The sequence below is a fragment of the Dinoponera quadriceps genome, unplaced genomic scaffold (assembly GCF_001313825.1).
Source record: "Dinoponera quadriceps isolate SergipeBrazil2010 unplaced genomic scaffold, ASM131382v1 scaffold545, whole genome shotgun sequence".
Taxonomy (NCBI): Eukaryota; Metazoa; Arthropoda; class Insecta; order Hymenoptera; family Formicidae; genus Dinoponera; species Dinoponera quadriceps.
In genome coordinates, this window is record NW_014554681.1 from 411123 (window position 1) to 430156 (window position 19034).

The following is a 19034-nucleotide window of genomic DNA, read 5'->3' on the forward strand; positions in this document are numbered from 1 at the left end:
TTCATTGACAACGGTGATAATTGTCAGCCGAGGTAGGTGATAATCGGAGAAATTATATTTGCGTTTAACGAAATAAATTTGGAAATGATGAATTGAAGGCGAATAAGTGTTACCGTTAATTGAAATTAATAGGAATTTAAAGAGAGATAGGGACTTGTCCTTTCTGTTATATATCCAGGCAATTTCTCCGAATTTTGCTCTTTGTTAACTGATAATGCGACCGATATCAATTTTATACAGCGTGTATATAAATTTTTCATCGGCCACTGTTATGTGACGAAGAAAATTTAAAACAACTACTGATGAAGCGTGTAACCGAGGGAAAATACATAGCGAATATTTTCACCGCTTTTTTCCCCATAAAGTAATCATCTACGAAATACCGGGCGCGTGAAGTATATTAAAAATTCACAAAGACCGCTGTTGGAATTTTGAAAATTTCATTTTCGGCTGTCTTCCTCGCGTAAACCGGCGTATCCAATTTGCATGGAGTAGTTTATGAGGCAAAAAATGGATAAAACCGAGGAAGACGAGAGAGGCGCGGTTTATGGGCTGCTTTTTCTTCCATTCTCGTAGAAGCGTATTCATGGGGATCGTCGCGAAAACGCATCCGCCAACTCCGTCGGGGCGCATCGGCGTATCGTCGCAAAAACGAAACGACAGTTTCACGCTCCCTTACTCCGCGGCATCCGGCGTTATGACGAGAGGGAAAGCCGTTTTCCTCGACACCGGGAAAAATTCCCCGCGCTCGCGACGGAAGAAGGACGAGTTACGAGGGACCGCGCGAGAGAGAAAAAGAGAAAGAAGGAGAGAGGGAGAAAAAGACCCGCGTCTTCCGAATCGCGGGATCCTAAGGACGTGGGTCCGGGCTGGGTCAAGGATAGGCAGGATATGACGTCACGGGCGCTGGCAGGAGGATCGATATCCTGGCTGCCGAGTGGCGTCACCGCGAAACGCATCGTTCGTTCTTCGTTAACTTCGCCGATTTTGCTTTTACGAAACGAGCCATTTCGAGCGCGTCCCACTTCCCTCCACTGACCGGCACTTCCCTGCCGTGTATTTTGGAGAAAACCCGGCAACGAGACGTCCGATTCTCTTGTTATCCATCGTCGGAAACTTCCTGTTTTCGGCAATAAATAAAACGAAACGCGTCCTAGAATTATTGTATCTACAAATGTGCATGTTTCCTTATTGTCTACTCTTCTCGTGTTATTCTAAAATCACTAAAGAATCGTCCGGGAGTTAAATTTCAAGTTCTGATCGTTAACCCTGAAGAAATCAACGAGAAGTATACGCGACGTTCTCCGTTTCCCTCGAGAGAGCGAAATCACAGCCCGCGCGTTAACTCTCGAACAACCCACGCCTCGACTCCGCGATGTCGTTTTCGACAGATGCTGAAGTCCTGTAAGACCCTGAGCATGACGGTGCGAGGACCCGCGTTGGATCCCCGCTGTCGGGGCCCCCACGCCATGTGGTCATCCCCGGGTCGTCAGTCCTGCAGCTGGATGGACCGTCAAGGTCGGCCGACCTCGCCGCCGATCTTTCATCTACCTCGCGATCCCCGCTACGCGCCGAGGACGCGGAAGGTAGAGCTGTGCATTGAGCACGGCCAATCCCTCGGCCTGATGATACGCGGCGGCCTGGAATACGGCCTCGGGATCTACGTGACGGGCGTCGACAAGGACAGCGTCGCCGACCGCGCCGGTCTTCTCGTAAGAATCACGATCTTGCACATCCCTCGCGAATTCTCGAGACCTCGACAGGCCCTTGACCGTCAGCGGAGGTCAAGGCGAATATGTGCGGAGGAAGAAAAATTGAAGTTAAACATTCTTGATTAGAAGGAAAAATTATTGATTAAGATTGGAATTTAGGAAGTTGAAAAATGCGGTTGCTGACGATCGAATTCGCCTTGATATCCGTTTAATGATAGAAAGAGTAGAAAGGAGGAACACGGTAAAAAATTTTGGGTCATTTTAACATGGAGAGTCGTTAAGAAGTGCACAAATATATGTTAAATTAACGTTATAATTATAAATAATAATAAATATAATAAACAAATATTCCTCCTGTTGACGTGTTATCTTTTAACACATTCACCTAGTTAAAGTGACAAAAATTTCACTGGACCATTTTTAAGACAAAATTTTTTACTGTGAATATATAAGAATAATTGTGTAGCCCCATAAAAATAAAATCAACGAAGGTAATCTTGAAACGCGGGTTGGAATCGGTTGCTAATTGGATTGCTCGAATTTGATATGATTTATTTTGTATTATTTCGTAGTGGATTCTAATTAAACCGCGACGTTCTGAAATGATCGCAGGTAGGCGATCAGATCATCGAGGTAAACGGACAGAGCTTCGAGGAGGCGACGCACGACGAGGCGGTTCAGTTCCTCAAGACAAACAAGAGAATGAGCCTGCTGATACGCGATGTTGGCAAGGTGCCTCATTCGTGTACCACCAACCAGTCCATAGTGCTCCCATCCTCCCGATACCCCGAGCACGATCCTTTACTCCTGGAGAGTCCTGGGAATCATCGTCCACCCAGTCCCGCGTAAGTTGCAAATACCTTTTATGACGTGCATCATTATTGACCGCTTGAAAAAACAGGTAAAGGCCATAGGTACAACACATACGCCTCAATGTGTGTGTAAATTTCTCGAACTAGTGCAGCCAGTTCAGCTATAAAGAACAGACCACTCAAAGAGTACCGCGGTTAGAAAAGTATTTCCCGATTTTCCTTTGTTTCCCCTATAAATAATAGCGGCGGAGAGCGCGAAAGCTGGTCAGTCTAAATCAGTTTTACGCAGTCAGTCTAAATCTGTCCATAGTCAGAGCAGTAATGCGAATTCCAGAGAATGTCCCATTCCCACTGCTTAACCGGCGCCGGCATTAACATTTGCATAACATACTCGTGTAGTTAAACGAAGCTAAAGATACACGTTTATCCTGCGGCGCAAAATTCCAAATTATTCACCACCAATAAATTCCATATTTTTTTGTTTCCTACTTTTGCTCCGAATAATTCGATTTATGATTCGCTGTTTTTCGTGTGATTCGTGAGTCATTTCGGGAACACTCGTGACTTTACTCGTGCTCGCAATTTCTCAATAAATTGACGGAAATTATTGCGCATAAAAGTATAGGTTCTCCTTATTATCTATTTCCTTGAATAGAAATTCCAGATTTCACTCTCGATTCGATCCAATTTTATAGTCAATTCAAATGTTTATTATCCCCCAAATGACCCACGAATCATACGGAGGATCAAGAGATAAGTATGATGCAATACCGGTTGCTTGATTAGTAATCGCAATTAAGTTCGTTGCAAGGATGTGAGAATATCTGCCAAGGGATATTCATCGATCGAAAGTCGTGAATGTTGGGAAAAACTTGTTTAATTAAGGTAAACCTCCGCGAGAGAAGTTGCGCAAATCGCTTTCACTATAAATCTTAACGACACACCTTTCTCGATTGAACGTTTTAATTCCGCAATGAACTAATCCTCCCAACCGATAGCTTCGAGCAAATCGAATTCCAAACGCGGAATCTCGCTCTTGTCGATTGAATTATACGTATAACTTGTTTCTTCTCGTCTCACTTCAATATTATTTCTACGTAACGTCGAGCCAATTAATCACCCGTCGATCTGTCGGAAATCAAGGAGCAGCACGAAAGAGTGGAGACACCGGGGTGGCGTTCACACCGTCTCGGCGGATACCGCTGCCATGGTGGAGGAAAAAGCGAGAGTCGTCCTCGCCCGAAGCGAGAGAGCCGCGCTCTCCCAGCTCCTGGCGGACTACAGCACGAGGAGGCTGACAGTGGAGGACCTGGTTATTAGCCTGGACAACCTCCTAAACACCGACGAGAAACGCACGCTGCTGACGGAGCTCACGGAGCTCGTCGACAGCGAGGACAGGAAGGCCTTCGACTATCTCGTCTACAGAAGACCCCGAATAGCCATGGCCAGGGTGAGTCTTTACGAATCGATTTTCACCCCGAAACGCTAATAAGTATTCGTTCCGAGGCGAAGGGAGTTCCTAATTAATAGCGCTAATCAAATCGCGAAATTCCCCAACGCGATTCTGAGACTCAACAAAGTTGAAGAGCTCGCGGGAAACAAACTTCTCTAAGACCTACGATATTTTCTTGGAGAATTTTATCTTAAAGATTTCTTTCTTAGAAAATGACGGATCTCCTCTGAGATCTAAAATTCTTTAAGAAAGTCTCGTGTGAAATAGGTGTGAAGTAACGAACTATTAACGTGAATGTAATTAACAACGAAAGAGAACTGGAGACGCATTACATCGCTACTACCACTGTAACACTTATAACAACTTATAACAAAACGAAAACCGTGAAGGCGTTCATGTCCGTGAAAGCTCGAACGATCACGGTGCATCTTTGAAATCGCGAAAACTCGTCGAGAACCCGTCGAGGGAAAGGACGCACTGCTTGTCTCGATGTAGTTGCCACGCCGTCTCGCCGACGTGAATCGCGCGATTAAGCAGAGTAGTGTTGGAGAAGTCGAAGAAAGCCAGAAGCCCGGCAGCAACGCTCGCCTTTAAGACGGCTCTTTCTGCTTTTTCTAGAGAAAAGGCGACCGCGCTCACTCGGACTTGATAGTGACTCCCTCGCTGCACGATCTTCCGGTAAGTTTGATTCATTCTTACAACATTCTTATTCACTTCGAGCCTACACAAAGCCACACACACACACACACGAATATCCTGAATATCAGACGCGTGCGTTTCCGCGTATTGTTATACGCGTGTACACACACGCGACAAGACACACTTACACCTTCTTCGCTCGTCACTCTCGTCTTTCCACGATGATGTATGGAATTGACTTTCTCTCTTTCTATTTATCTATCTATCTATCTCTATCTCTCTGCGTCTCTCTTTCTCTTTTTTCCTCACTGACTGTTCTGTGGATCTCTGTTCACCTTAGTTGTTGAGACACTCGGAATCGCTTTGCGTGCCCGTCCTTTGTCGATGGACTCCGCGGGAAAAAAGTGACAAAGGGAAAAGAGCTTCCCCGCTACGAGAAACCCTCGTTGAGACGCGCACGCGCGTTCCTAATTGAAAATTGCGCTATTAGGAGAATCGTCGTTTCCCCGGGCGAGAATGAGCGAGACTAACTTATTTGACTAACGGAAAGTTAACCCCGGATAAATGTTTAACGGCGAGTGATTTATCACGGCAGAGTTGCAAGCGTAATCCGGAATATCCGTCGCGATTAAAAGGCGAGCAATTCATTTCGCGCCGTTCTATCTCTCGCCACGACTCTCTATCTATTCCGCTCGAGATGAAAAATTGTTCGCGCGCGCGCGAGTCGTTAACTTCGCAATGAAATTCCGACGGTGCGTTCAATTTCTCGCAACAATTTGCGACAATTTCTACAATTGTTCCGTAATAATCTGAAACGTTACACACGCGTGTTTGCGACGGAGAGCTGCGGGAAATAATTTCGCGGTGCAAAACGTCGCATTAGCGTCGTCGCAAAAATTCGCAAACCTGCGAAATGACGAAATTTGCGGGGTTGAGAAAATACGATATTTTTCTTTTTTGTTTCTGCACGAACGACGAATTTCCGCACGCAATTTCGGCGCGACGAGCCCGTAGGATCGATCCGAGCGATGAGCGTAAGAAGCGGACGACGGACGAAGTCGATTTGGGAGCCGAAGTTATCGCTCGTTATCGGCGCACAGAGAGCGCACAGGCGGTCGCCAGGAAGGATGGATAAGTCGCGATTGAGTATCGATTGGAGAGGTGCGAGGAGGTAACGGAGAACGCCACACGGAGGAAGACGCTCTTGGAGAACGGCCGTGGAAGATCCCGGATTCCAGATCCTCCTGGAGGCCGTTCGCGAAAGAATCCCCGCGTCCTCGCGGGCAGCATGCGCACGCGTGCGTGCATCGATCGCCGTTACGATCGATCCTATTCGAGATTCCGTTTGATCGTTCTGCTCTGTCGTTATCCTCCACGACGAAGCATGACTCGTCTTTAAGAAAGTGACTTGCAACCCCCTCGTCTCTCTCTCTCTCTATCTATCTATCTATCTATCTATCTTTCTCTCTGTTTCTCTCTCCGCACCGAGAGAATAACAGCTGCTCGGATGAACAAAACTCCCTCTCATCGGAGGAAAATATCAAGTTCGTTGAACAAATGGCGCGCTGACGCGGCGTTCAATTTCTTTCTCGCAATTTCCATCGGGTTAACAATTATAATGATAAATTGCGACGTTTTCACTCGATCCATTTGTTGTTGCGCGCGCGAAGTTTATGCGAATCACTGCACAGATCCGAGAGAAGAGCGTAAACCTTCACCGTTAACATTAACGTTAACGTTAATATATTAGTTCCGATGTGCGGCTCGTGTGATTAAGTTGAACGTATGGGGGAGATTCGATGTGTACAATCTAAACGGTGTGCACCAAATCTAATTCAACAGGCATAATAATTAAGTACTGTGAAAAATGGAAGAAGACTAATCAATCGCACCCAGGCGAGCGTCTATTCCTCTCGCCTCCTTTTGTTTTGAATGGAAATTTTCATCCCACATTAACCCTGTAAATTCCGTCAAATTCGAAGGATTATCGAGAAGTCTCAAAATACATTGTTACTACAAATGAATTTGCAAGGTTAATGAGGAACTAAAATTTCAGTTCACGTATACACGGAAAAAAAATGCTGTTGAATCGGTAAAATTTCCAACAGCAGCGTAAATATTCTTGATTCAATGGCAAATATAAAAAAAAAAAAATGAAAACTATTACGTTACGTATCGTTTCAATAGTTAAAATATTAAAATATTAGTTTCAACGTTATCGCTATCGAATCAAGAAGATTTACACCAATCACGCATACCGTCGGAAGTTCTACTGATTCAACACATTTTTTCCCGTAGTTGTAGTTGCTCAGCTTCTAGAAGCGAATGCTTCGTTCTATTTGTTCCTTCTCATATGTTCCACTGCTATGATTTCCCACATTTCTCGACGAGTTATCGCGTGATCGTTATCAACGAACTGATCATTAATTTGCCGCATTAATTATGCCGTTTGTTCGATAGACATGGTACATGCTCATGCGAGCTTCGTTCGGCCAAGCGGTTTGATTTTTCTCGGCGTGCCTGTCACTCTTTCTTTTTCTATTTCTCTCAAATTTATGCTATCGGCATTAACTTCTGCTTCTCACACTTCTTATTGTGGCTCTTGCTCTCACCTCTCTATCTATCTATCTCTCTCTCTCTAACGCTATTACTGTTATTCATTACAGTCTTGCTTATAATGCCGCTACCTTGCTCCCTGCGACTAGCCAGTGTTTGTCGGCAAGCTCGAGAATCGATTCCTTCGACGTCTACTTGCTTTCTTTTCCTTCCTTAATGCTAATTGAACGAAGGAAGTGCACGTTTTTGATTAATCACGCTTAGCACATTAAGCCATGTCGGAGGAATTGATCAACTGTCGACGGCAAAGCGTCGGGTGTCACTCTATTTTATCATTATGTTGCATAATTATAATTGCTACAACTGCAGCTTATATTGAATAATTTATATTAATTTCTATANATTCATACCTTCCACATATATCTCAGATAATTTATATTACATATAATAAAATTTACGCGTGTCACGTATGTAGTATAATTTAATATAATTTATGTTACACATGTAATGTACAAATTACACAAATGTAACGTAAATTTTGTTCTATCGGCCGATCGCACATATGAATCGCACACACGTAAATTTTATAATATGCGTTATAACATAATTACAACACGCAATTGCAATTACGTTATGAGGGACGTTGTTACTCGAACGTAAATTGTCGCAATCAACAACAATCGTTTGCATTTCTGAAAATAGAAAACGAACATTCTTAATATACCTTTGGCGCCAATAAAGTATTATTGTTATTATTTCTCGTCACGAAGATGAGCAACGCGATCTCGCACACGCATTCCTTCCCATTTTAGCTAGGTACGATCTATTAGATGCCTGCTGCAAACGGACAAGTAGAAAGCTGCTCTATGCGCTAGACAGACACCATCTTTCACCCTCTCTCTCTTTCTCTCTGTCTTTCTCTCGCGAAAAACAGCATCGACGAAGTCGGGATGAAATCCGCTTCCGTTTTCGCGATCTCGCGAACCTAATTGATTGTCACAAAAACAACACTCGAGGTAAAATAAACCACCGCGAAGATTGTTTCGCGCGGGTTTTTCGCGAGCTGCTCTTCTTCACCGTCACGACCATCATCTTCTTCCTCTTCTCATCCGATCGAAAGAAATCGGGCCGACGGGCCCGACGCTTGATTCACGGCGCCGCCGATCGCGGATTCTCGCGATCTTCGGAGGGAAGTTCGGAAGGCGCCGCGCGGCCGGCGTCGTAAATCAAGTGTCAGCTGCAGCACGGAGACAAATGTTGCCGGCGGAACGACGCGCGACACGTCGATCGATGATAGATGGTTGTTCGATTGCTAATTTCGCCGGCGCTCGGGCCACAATAGCTCGCTGAGACTTAAATGAGAGCCGGACTGATCGATGCCCGAAATTAACGAGCCGCGTCAAGCGGCCCGACGCACCTTTCCTGAGGAGACAAAAGGATCCGGACACAAAGGACGCACGCTGGAAACTGTTCTTTTTTTTTTTCTTTCCGAATATGCACCGCACAGTCGCTTGCGATAGTAATAAAAGCACACACTTCTTACCAATTCAGTTAGCCGGAATTTGATTTAATTTTCGTTATCCCGATTATTGTCAATACTATTCGGTGCACCCTGTTAATTTCGCATTAATTAAATAGTGATTTACTCAATCGGGTCACTCAATTATTCCCACTGCCATTTAAATTTATTGAATCCCCGCTCTCGGTTTCGACGCTAACGCAATTATTAAGTTATCCCCGCGGGATTCTAAAAAAGTAAAGCGACTCTCGCACGTCCGCCGTTATTAATTGGCATTCGATGAGATCGAGGGCCGCGAGAGTGCGATCCCGCGCAAATACGTCTCGCTGTCGGACGAGCTGACGCGAATCATCGATCGGCCGATCGCACCTCGTTCGAGGCATGCCGAAAATACAAGAAAGAAAAAGAAGAAAAAACAAGAAAGCCGCAAGAAAAATCTGAGAAAGAAAGAGAGCACTCTCTGCGCGATAAAAAATTACAAAAAAGTTAAAAAAATATATGAAAAAAACGGAAAGGACGCACGGCATGACAGGACATCTGATCTGATTTCTCGCAGAGGGGTGTGCCCGGTGGTTGTTGCCGTCCGGGACGACTGGTGGACGTCGAGGGAGATCCGCTGGGAGTGACGGGCCCACTTCTGCCGCGGGATAACCAGGAGTATAGGTCGCCGAGCGAGGACAGCGGTCTCGGGGCCGACATGCCCAGGACCAGGTCGACCGCACTATTTCTTTCTTTCTCTCTTTGACGCGCTAATCATACGACGTCTCCGAGACGCGAATATCTTCCTATTCTCTTTTCTCTCTTCACTAGTTTTCATCGTCTTGATTATCACGCGTCTCGGGGACGATCATGGGAGGCCGAGCGTTAGCGTTGCAGGAGGTATTTAGCGAGAAACCGCGCTTATACAGGATGTCCACCCGAGTCCGCCGCCTTCCGAGCAGGACGCTTATTCGATAAGCGCGGAATCGGTTATTTCTGGATAAAATCGATCCGGGAAGTACGATAGAATCGAGTGAAACATCGACTCCCCACGCGTACCGTTCAAATCTACCCTGACGGAAGTCGAGAGTTTCAAGTTTAGTTCCTCGATCGTTCAACGTCGAGTATTAAAAAAGGAAAAAGCTGGAAGCTGAGGTCGTGAAAATCGCTGGTGAGAAGCCGCGAATAGAAAGGCAGTCGTGTTCACGGCACATCCTGTATAACGCCGCGATATAAATCACACTGGCGAGGCGCGCGCGCGCGGCATAATATTTCTGCGCGGCGACGGAACGCGCACGGTTGACAAACGGTTGATCACGGCGCGGTTTCGCTGCATGCGAGCAAGGTTGCGAAAGGGTCGGGACTCGCGTTTCGAGCCGGAGATCGCAGGTTGGCCGAAACGAAAGGGAAAAAAGGAAAAGGAGGGAGGGGAGAGAAGGAGGGAAAAGGAGAGGAAAGGAAAAGAAATTCCCGGCGGCTTCCGAATAGAGAGCGGGAAGGGATGGATGATTAACGTAATGGCGTTTCTCCACCGTAGGATATACGTGCACGCACAGGTACATCGATATTTCATTTCCTGCTATATCGTCCCCCCCCCCGTCCCCCTCCCCCCGCTTCATCGTCCGTTCCAACCGTTCTCCGCGGCATTCTCGAACTAGTAGCCGAAGCCAGGTATGTAAACAGACACGGAGCGTGCACTGGCTGTGAGTACAGGGCGTTTCAGCAACGGTTCAGGTTCAACGCACTTCACCTTCACCGTCGCGAGCCCCGGCCGGCTCGGCGGGACGGCGTGTTCGCTGCTCTATTCGAAATCCGGAGCGATAACTCGTCGTTATCGCGCATCCGCTGCATTAATTACGCATCGGGCGTCGCGGCGGGCAAGAAAGTGCGCGGCCGCGCGTGAACGCCCGGCTGTAAATCCAGTTTCTCTTTTCTTCCTTTCTGTCCCCCCCCCCCCCCCNCCCCTCCATTTTTCCCGCCGAATCGGTTTTCTCTGAAGATCGCAATCTCCCGCGAATTTCCATCGCGGCTCCGACGAGCGCGCCCGTTAATGCATTCCGAGAGCACTTGGAAAGCCCCGGGGCTGGGATGCGTCGTTCGGAGAAGTTAAATGCGGTAAATTTGTAAAACGCTTCCACACGTCGCGCGCGCTCTTTCCCGTCCTCCTGTCCCTTTCGCCAGTCCCTTCGAAATTATTCATCTCGCGATCATTCATTCACGAGATAATCGTCCGGAATAAAACATGCGGGTTCGAACCGAGCGACGCGGTACATCGATACAACAGATACCAGCGTCACGAAGAGTCCCTGCGGCTCGTTCCGCGATTAACATCTCTCTCGGAAATTAACATACTGAACGTCGGTGACAGTCACCGGTGATCGGTCCTGTGATACTATACCGCGATTCATGAAATTACGTACAGAGTAGAACTAATTGCATTTAAAGAGCCGATGCCACCGCTAATACAGTAGCCGATGAAACCGACGTGAAAGATATATATACGAATTATAGTCATAGCTGTCATAGCTTAGTGAAATGGATCGTCGGCTAAATTTTCGTACAACGAGCCCCGATATCATCGCGGCAGTCGATGCGTTGAGATCAATGGGATCATGAGTGAGTTCAGTTTTTACGAGATTTCGAGTAAAGATGAAACTTTAACGCGGCGAACGTGGCGTCTGACACATTGACTGCCATAGTGATTTCCATGGATTGTTCCAGAGCTCGATAGAAGTTCGAATAAGCGAGGCTTCGGTAAATACATGTGTTTCCTGACGGCAGCGCTGCCGTCCAGTCACCGGGACAAAAACCTGAAATAACGATTGCTTCTTGGCGAAAAGGTGACAAAAGTGATCGCACAAGCATCAAAATAGTGACTAAAAATGACATTATTTTTGTTAGATTGCGAAAGTATCCAAGTCGAGATCTTATGTTAAACCTTTGATTCTACAACACAGTAGGAGTTAAGATAAGAAAAATAACGAAATAGATTTGACTTCAATTGTAATAATATAATTATATTCTTAATTTGATTTCTGTTTCCGCTATTTTGACATCAACATAGGTTGTTGAAGGTAAAAATTTTGTAGAATTAAAGATTCCAAAGAGAAGTAAAAAGTATGAGTATCGTTAAAGTAGGTTTTTATTAATCTATACCATCTAAGGGGGCGCAAACAATCCATAAGAGCGTCAAAGTAGCATAAAAATTTCGATGCGTAATCAAGACCATGTAAGCAAAAAAATAACACTTGCTCTTCCCAGGTTTATCTTTGGTTGACTTAATGCAGCGAGTTTCTTTCATAACACGGTTTAAATGTTCATAACAAGGAAAGATTATGCCAGGGGCATAAATGATACAATCGGCAGCGGACGAGACGGCAAAAAAATACGTGGAACACCAATATTTTACAGATTTAACGACAGCTCGGGAAAAAAGTGATTAGAGTCACCTATTTTAGATGATATCGCAGATTTTTAGTGACTTGTCGAGAAAAAGGGACGAAAGGTGACTTAAATGACCGGATGGTAGCACTGCTGTCGTATATATTCGTCAGCTGATTTTCTCAGCTTTCTGTCGACCACATATCTGATCAGGTCAGGTGTAATTTAATCACACCTCAGGCGCAAATTAACGAGACCTGAGGAGATCACAACGCCGGCCACCGGTGACTGCCATCGCGGTCGTGTTGACTTGCTTGCCACGAGCAAACACGAAAGTCATTATCGCGTAGCCCCGGCGACGATCGAATCCGCACACGACGAGAATCTCCGCGCGACCGGTGTCAATCTCCGTCCGACGAAGTCGCGTGTTTCCGGCTGCCGACGGCGAAGGTGGAGCGCGCGCTTTGCTCTGATCCGCCGGTCGAGCGAAGGGCGAATTGCCACAAAGGCCTTTTCCACGTGGCGATACGTGGGTGGGAAATCGATAATCGCGGTGGATTTAGACGGCGGCGAGTGTGTGTGTGTGCGCGCACGGTTTTCACCGTTCCCGTTTCCTTTCGCGACACGCTCGCGATCGGCCGGCCTTTCGATTTCATACTAGGAAGCGGCACCGAACGGTTGCGACAGCGAGTGTGGAAATGCTTCTCGTTCGGCGGATTATTCCACCGCGCGCGCCAAACGTTCCTCGGCTTTTGCGCATCGCTCGCGGCATCGAACTCGTCGGCGAGGTGAGCGAAATCGATGAATTATCGATTCGTTGCTACGTAAACAGTGCTCTGAAATTATTTTTACGTCCGACGTAATCATAACTGCTCAGGTAGAAATTAATCGGGCGTGCCAAGGCGGCATGTAAGTATGTAATGGTTCTAGGTAGTCGTAAAATGGGTTGAACGCGCGCGCTGGAACTTTGTCGATTATGGGGATCTTCCGGGCGCTCGGTTTTTAAGAAACTATTTCTCTTCTAAGGTGTATCATTCCACGGAGCGTAAAACTTCTGTCAATTGCACAAGCCGCCGGGGCTCTCGGCAGGAATTTTCATCGGTGCGAATTGCGCGCGCAATTTTTCCGCTCTTTTCGCTTATTCGTGTTAATATTGATACATTTTACGCAATTTTGTTGTCTCTTTTTTCATATCTTTGTTCTTTTACCGAGGTTAAACTTGGAAAAGAGTGTTTTTAATTTCCGCTCGAAAATCGCTCCATACTTCTACCGCATTGTCTAATTAGGTTCTAATTTTCATGAACCTTTTCAGTTTCTGTGTAGGCCTAAGTAGACTTGTTTTTACAAGGCTTAGATATTAGCGGGGAAAAATTGTGTAGGGCCTTTCCAGTCCCCGTTTGAAATTTCTACCCGGGTATCGTGAATTTTGTGAATTTTGACGCATCAAATAAAGACGAAGAATTTGCAGACACGCGTTTGACTGTTAAAGGCATGTGTTGAAAGCAATGCTTCACGCTGATCAAATGGAACGAGGCGCTTTCTTTTTCAAAATTACAAGTTAATTAGCAATTATATATCGTCCGATTCGTTAAAATGGATGGAAAATTACACATTGCGGAGACAATGAAGTCAGAGTTATATAAATTTAATTGAAGAAGACTGAGTACAGAGTTGCACAAACACCGCTGCCTTCTCGCGAGTTATTGCCGCACGCGTTGAAGGACGCAACGCTCGGAAAAATGAAGCGTTTCCGCGTTTCCACCGCAATTTTCCGCCACGTCATACCTGAATTCGCGTCGACTTTCTCCGCTGGTACGATCCGCGTCGGATCGTGTGCGAAGGTAAATTTCACGGTGGGATCGATAAGAGAGGCGCGTTCGGCGAGCCGTTCGGCGAGATATCGTTCCGCGGAAGATGGAATTCGCGCGAGCTTTTGATAGCTTTCACGTTTAGTTCTCCTGCCGATAATGGACGGCCCAAACGAAAACGTTCCGCTTTTGATCCTCTTTGAATCCGCGCCGTTTCAATATACGCCTGTCTGTATCCGCCGATCTAATCTTTCTACCTCGAATACCTTTTGTCACGCCGAAACCAACCGACACTGAACTTTCTTTTCCGAGACAAAAAGCACTTCTCTCTCTCTCTCTCTCTCTTTTTCTCGCAAGACGAGAGAAGAAACTTTGCATCTCACCGTTGTTACGTAAGAAAATGTTGGCGTTTTCTGCTTCTCTCGTACGTCTTGCACGGGATATGTCAAGAGAAAAGTAACTGTGTCGAAGTTTTGACTCTGTAATTTCGGATTAAATGCGAAACCGAAGTAATTAGCAAACGATTTCCATTCGAATTTTTATACTTCACGCTGTTCGTGATATCGGAAATTTTTTATAGAATCCATTTTGCTCAAACATATTCGTTGGCTTCGACGAAATTGCCTCGCGAAATTTTACTTATTGTATCTTTTCCCAAAACCGCCGAGATTCGATCGATATCGGACGTTATTATTTAAGCACAGCGCGTAACGGTGTCATCAAACGAGATCGGAAATTGTATTGTGTGCTAACAAAAAGACACAGGAAAGAAACGCGTTGCAGTAGACGCGCGCGGTTCCTTTTGCCGTAAATAGGTGAGTTGTTTTATCGCGGCGACAAGCACCGCGAAAAAGTCGACAGGTCGAGCGAGATTTCCTCGCTACTGACGTCATGAAACTTGTGTGCACAGGGTGTCTCAGGTGGAAAGAGAGAGAGAAAAAGAGAGGGGGAAACCGGTAAACGAGAATACACCACCGCCGCCACCCCCGTGGAAATTCTGTCTACTTGCGAGAACCGTCGTCGCGTCTCGTCACTTTTGATCTTCAATGTCGGTTATCTTAATCATTAAAATCTCCATCAAATTTCCAATTAAAGCTGAAATCCACTTGGAATTCATTACGGGAGGGATAAATTCGCGATCCCGGCGCTTTACTCACTGGAAGATTCCTCCGCCTTGATTTCTTATTTTTCTTAGAAAATAGGCTTAGAAAACAAAGCTTGTAATTAGCTTTACTCTATCGAACTGTCTTCTCTCACACCTGCGGCCACACACGCAGACACGTTCACACGTACACACCGATACTTGTACATACACTTCGACCTGTAAATCCCTGTAATCGCGGAATTCTGAAGCCTCTCGAGCTCGCGTTTTCCGCGACACCCGGTATAAAAGAGCCGCCACTGGTTTCCGCGGTGCGGTCTTAAACGGGCAGGGAGCGACGAGAGCCCTTGAAATTTTCACACCGGCGTACTTCTTAGACACTAGGTCGTATCCCGGGTAACAGAATGAAACAAATGAGCTTCGGCAGCCACCAGTACCGTAATCGCTTCTGTAACGAAACGTTCGTCGCGAAGCCGAGCTCGCAACCGTCGGCGACGTGGTTGCCGTGAACGTCTCGCTCGCTGATTCGTTCGCGCGTCTAAAAATAAGCGCTGCTCGTTTTGCTGCCTGATAATCACACGTTTTCTTAATTGCGGCCAATTAGCGATCCTCGAATCGCTACCGCGTAATGTTATTCGTTTCGCTTCTTGTTTCTCGCGCTGGAAAACGCTCCGCTCGAAACGCCGATTGAAAACATCGATTAAGTAAAACGATTCAGCAATCGAGACGACCGAGCGGGGAACACGGACGAACTCGGAAATTCGACGCGCCGTTTTCCTCTTTCCCAGTGAAGGAGCCGAGTCTCCCGGGGGAGGAAATCGAATCTCGCGAATAGTGCGCGGAAACGACGGCAGGTGAATCGGCAGTGCGCGCGGCGGTTCGATCGAAGACGCCACCTGCGATCTCGAGTCGTCCTCACGAATGTCCGCAGTGGGACGTTCTATAATTATTTTGTTGATGACGCGAGCGAAGTAGCGAGCCGAGGGTCGCGCTAATCGCGGCCGTAGAAACCAACGCGCTATAATCCTCATGTGCTCCATACTGCTTTCCAATTTTTCCGGGTGAGAAACCGTCTCCTTGCAGGCCAGCTTCTCGCTCGAGTCACACCGTCTCGAGAACGAGTCCACGTTCCCGCGACCGATCATTCGCCGAAAGCTCTCTTTGTTTGCTCCTCGCCTCTCGGCCAGCCCGGTCCCGCAGCTCCGTTTTCGCGTTCCCACTCGACTTGTCGTCAAACCACGACCGTATGCGGATTCACACCGTACGATCTCATATCGTTTGATACGCGTATCAAACGGTAATTTCAGGATGAATTACATCAATTTCAGTGATGCGCTTCAAAACGATGACGTATTGCTCCGATACGGTACGCGCGAGGAGGAAAAGGTTTTCTTGGATTTAGTGTGCGTATTTGTTTAATACAAATTACGTTATTTAATATTGAGTATTATTTGGTTTTAATGAATATGTTATTTCACTGAAGTAATCCACATTATTTGATAGAAAAAAACAGTATTACTTAGACGAAATAATGTTTGGTTTTCAGTAAAAAATATTTTATTTCATATATATAAGAGAAATTCTTTAATATTTTTTTAATATAGTGCTATTCTTTCGAATAACTCATTGCTTGTAACAACTATGTTCATTTGACATGTTTATTTGGTTTGTTTGATAGTAATGTTTGCATGAAAATACAAAAAAAATGTGTATCATATTTGAAAACTTTAGAAATGCGTTATTTGACATAAAGATATTTATATTGTTTGAGAAACCGAACAATCCTATTTGGTGAACCAAACATTTGTTTGCTCCATTTCAAAAGACAAATTTGTCTCGATCAAAAATATTTTATTAAATCCAAAGAGATCTCTGTGCATCGAGAAGATGAATCGATTTAATATACCGTCGTTTACGCGCATTAACGAAATAAATATTTGGTACAATTTAGTATAATAAGATTTAATTCAATATAAAATTATTAATTATAAACAAGACGCAAGATGTAAACAAAGCCTGTACATCTTCCAGCGTCCGAAATATCAAATTATAACATCGCTGACTAATCGATGCGACGATTATACCTGGTGTCCCACAAATACGGAGCTACGGGATCCCCGCAAAGCTGCTGCGCTTATTCACTTTAACGGTCTCGTCTGCCAGAATATGCGCTTTCGTTAGAACAGACATACGAGATGAAGGATAGGTCGACCCGAAACTCGCGGTGGAACCCTTTCGCCACCAAGCTCGCCCCGAACGACGTCTCCTCGAAAACGTCGAGAGTCAAGGACGGCGAGCTCTCGAAATTATGTCGGCTCGTCTTTCTCTTTCTCTCTCTCTCTCTCTTTCTTTCTCTCTCCTTTCCTCCTCTTTTTCTCATATCGCCGGCGAGAAATCTCGCGACGGTCGCGATATTCGAATCCGATCCCGAGAGAGATTCTCCAGAGTTTTGCGAACTTCGTGACTTTCCGTATCGATCACCTCTCCCCTTTGTTTCCGGTCGAAACGATCAATCTCTGTCCGAGGGATCGTCTATCCATCTATCTATTATCTATCTATCTATCTATCTCTCTCTCTCTCTCTCTCTCTCTCTTTCGATGATACCGATAAGGCAAATAGACGAGGCGCGCGCGATTTGATAAGAGCGATCACGGCGGGGCTGGCGGGTCAGGGCGGGTGCTTCTGAAATGGAAATTTTGCCAATTGCAGAGTGGGCTGCAGGAGGGCGCAGCAGCACCAAGTGACGACCTCCGACCTCGCCCTCTCCAATGACGACGAGTGCGACAATCAGGTACTGCGGGCGTGTATCCTTTTTCGAAACGCCGCGCGGTGATCATCTCGGGCGGGACGGCGGCCGATCGAAATTAGAATGGAAATCGGACGAGAATAGAAAATTTCTAACGGAGATGTCCGTTAATTAAGGGAAGAGGTCACTCGCGTTCATCTTCCGACGGACAATTCGAGGCTCTGTAAAAAGAGACCATCCGCTTTTCGAATTTTTAGAAAATCGGCGCGAACGTGGAAATATTCAAGCGCCATTTCAGGCCGATTTTGATTGACATTAATTTCGCTTAGGAGGATCTTAATTGTCAATGGTCACAAAGTCGCCGCCTCGCTTAAGAGAGATCTCACACACACCGTATAGACAAAAGGATACGCGCGTATCTAGGAAGCCGTTGACGGGAATCGCGAAGTTTTTCTCGCCGGCGAGATCCGCGCGCGCGGATACTTTCTGTGAGAATAGAGAAACGAGAAAAAAGCAAAGAGAGGACGATACTGCTCGTCGGAAAGCGAGTCTCTCTTCGACAAATCGACCGTGATAAGACTCGATTGTGTCCCCTCTTTTCCAGGACTACGATGACGAGATCGAGAACGGACGAGGTCGCAGACACAGTTCCCCGGGTGGCTCGCGAGGCAACCCCAGGGATTACGGGCATCACCTGCATCTGGACAATTTGGTGAGTCGACCAGTAAATTCGATTATCGGACACCCAGCACTTCGAGACACCCTCTTGTATTCTCTCCGACGCCGCTGAAACGCTACCGATCGCGTCGGCCTGATGAAATTCGCAAACTCACCCGCGCGCGACTCGACTCTTCGCGCGATTTAATTTCAATAAATTTCAACCCCGCGGCTTTTTATCACACCTGAGAACTTAATATCCATGTCGGTTTTCGATCAATTCCGATTGAAATTCGAACGAAACATTCCGCCGAGAGAATCCGCTGCTGCCACGGAGAAAATTGTTTGTTAATATAGTGAGAAATGCAAAACGCTGTTTTTCGCGACAGCGATAAAATTTTGGTGGCACAATCGAAAATTAATACTCCTGATAAACCTTTTTGCTGTCACTATATTAACAAGCAATTTGCTGTTCCAGAAGAGTATTTTCTCCGTGCGATTCCCAGACGGTGAAGAAATAGTCTTAAATCAAGAGTGTATGTTCTCGTGTATAAGCAAGAATATCATAATATTCTTAGAAGATTTTCAGTCTTGAATTGATTTCAAGTAATACTCGCATCAATACAAATTCAAATCACGATTATAAACCTACCAAGATGATTGTAATATT

General features: G+C 45.9%; 1 protein-coding gene across 1 annotated transcript in view; it reads left to right on the top strand.

The window, feature by feature from the left end:
* Positions 1–19034, top strand: part of LOC106740845 (whirlin) — a 67350-nt gene that overhangs the window by 17166 nt on the left and 31150 nt on the right. The window contains exons 5-11 of the mRNA XM_014612288.1: positions 1392–1712; positions 2325–2557; positions 3668–3974; positions 4596–4655; positions 9248–9402; positions 17671–17752; positions 18312–18419. Of these exons, the coding sequence (XP_014467774.1) occupies positions 1392–1712; positions 2325–2557; positions 3668–3974; positions 4596–4655; positions 9248–9402; positions 17671–17752; positions 18312–18419 (1266 nt within the window). The remainder of the gene's footprint in view (positions 1–1391; positions 1713–2324; positions 2558–3667; positions 3975–4595; positions 4656–9247; positions 9403–17670; positions 17753–18311; positions 18420–19034) is intronic.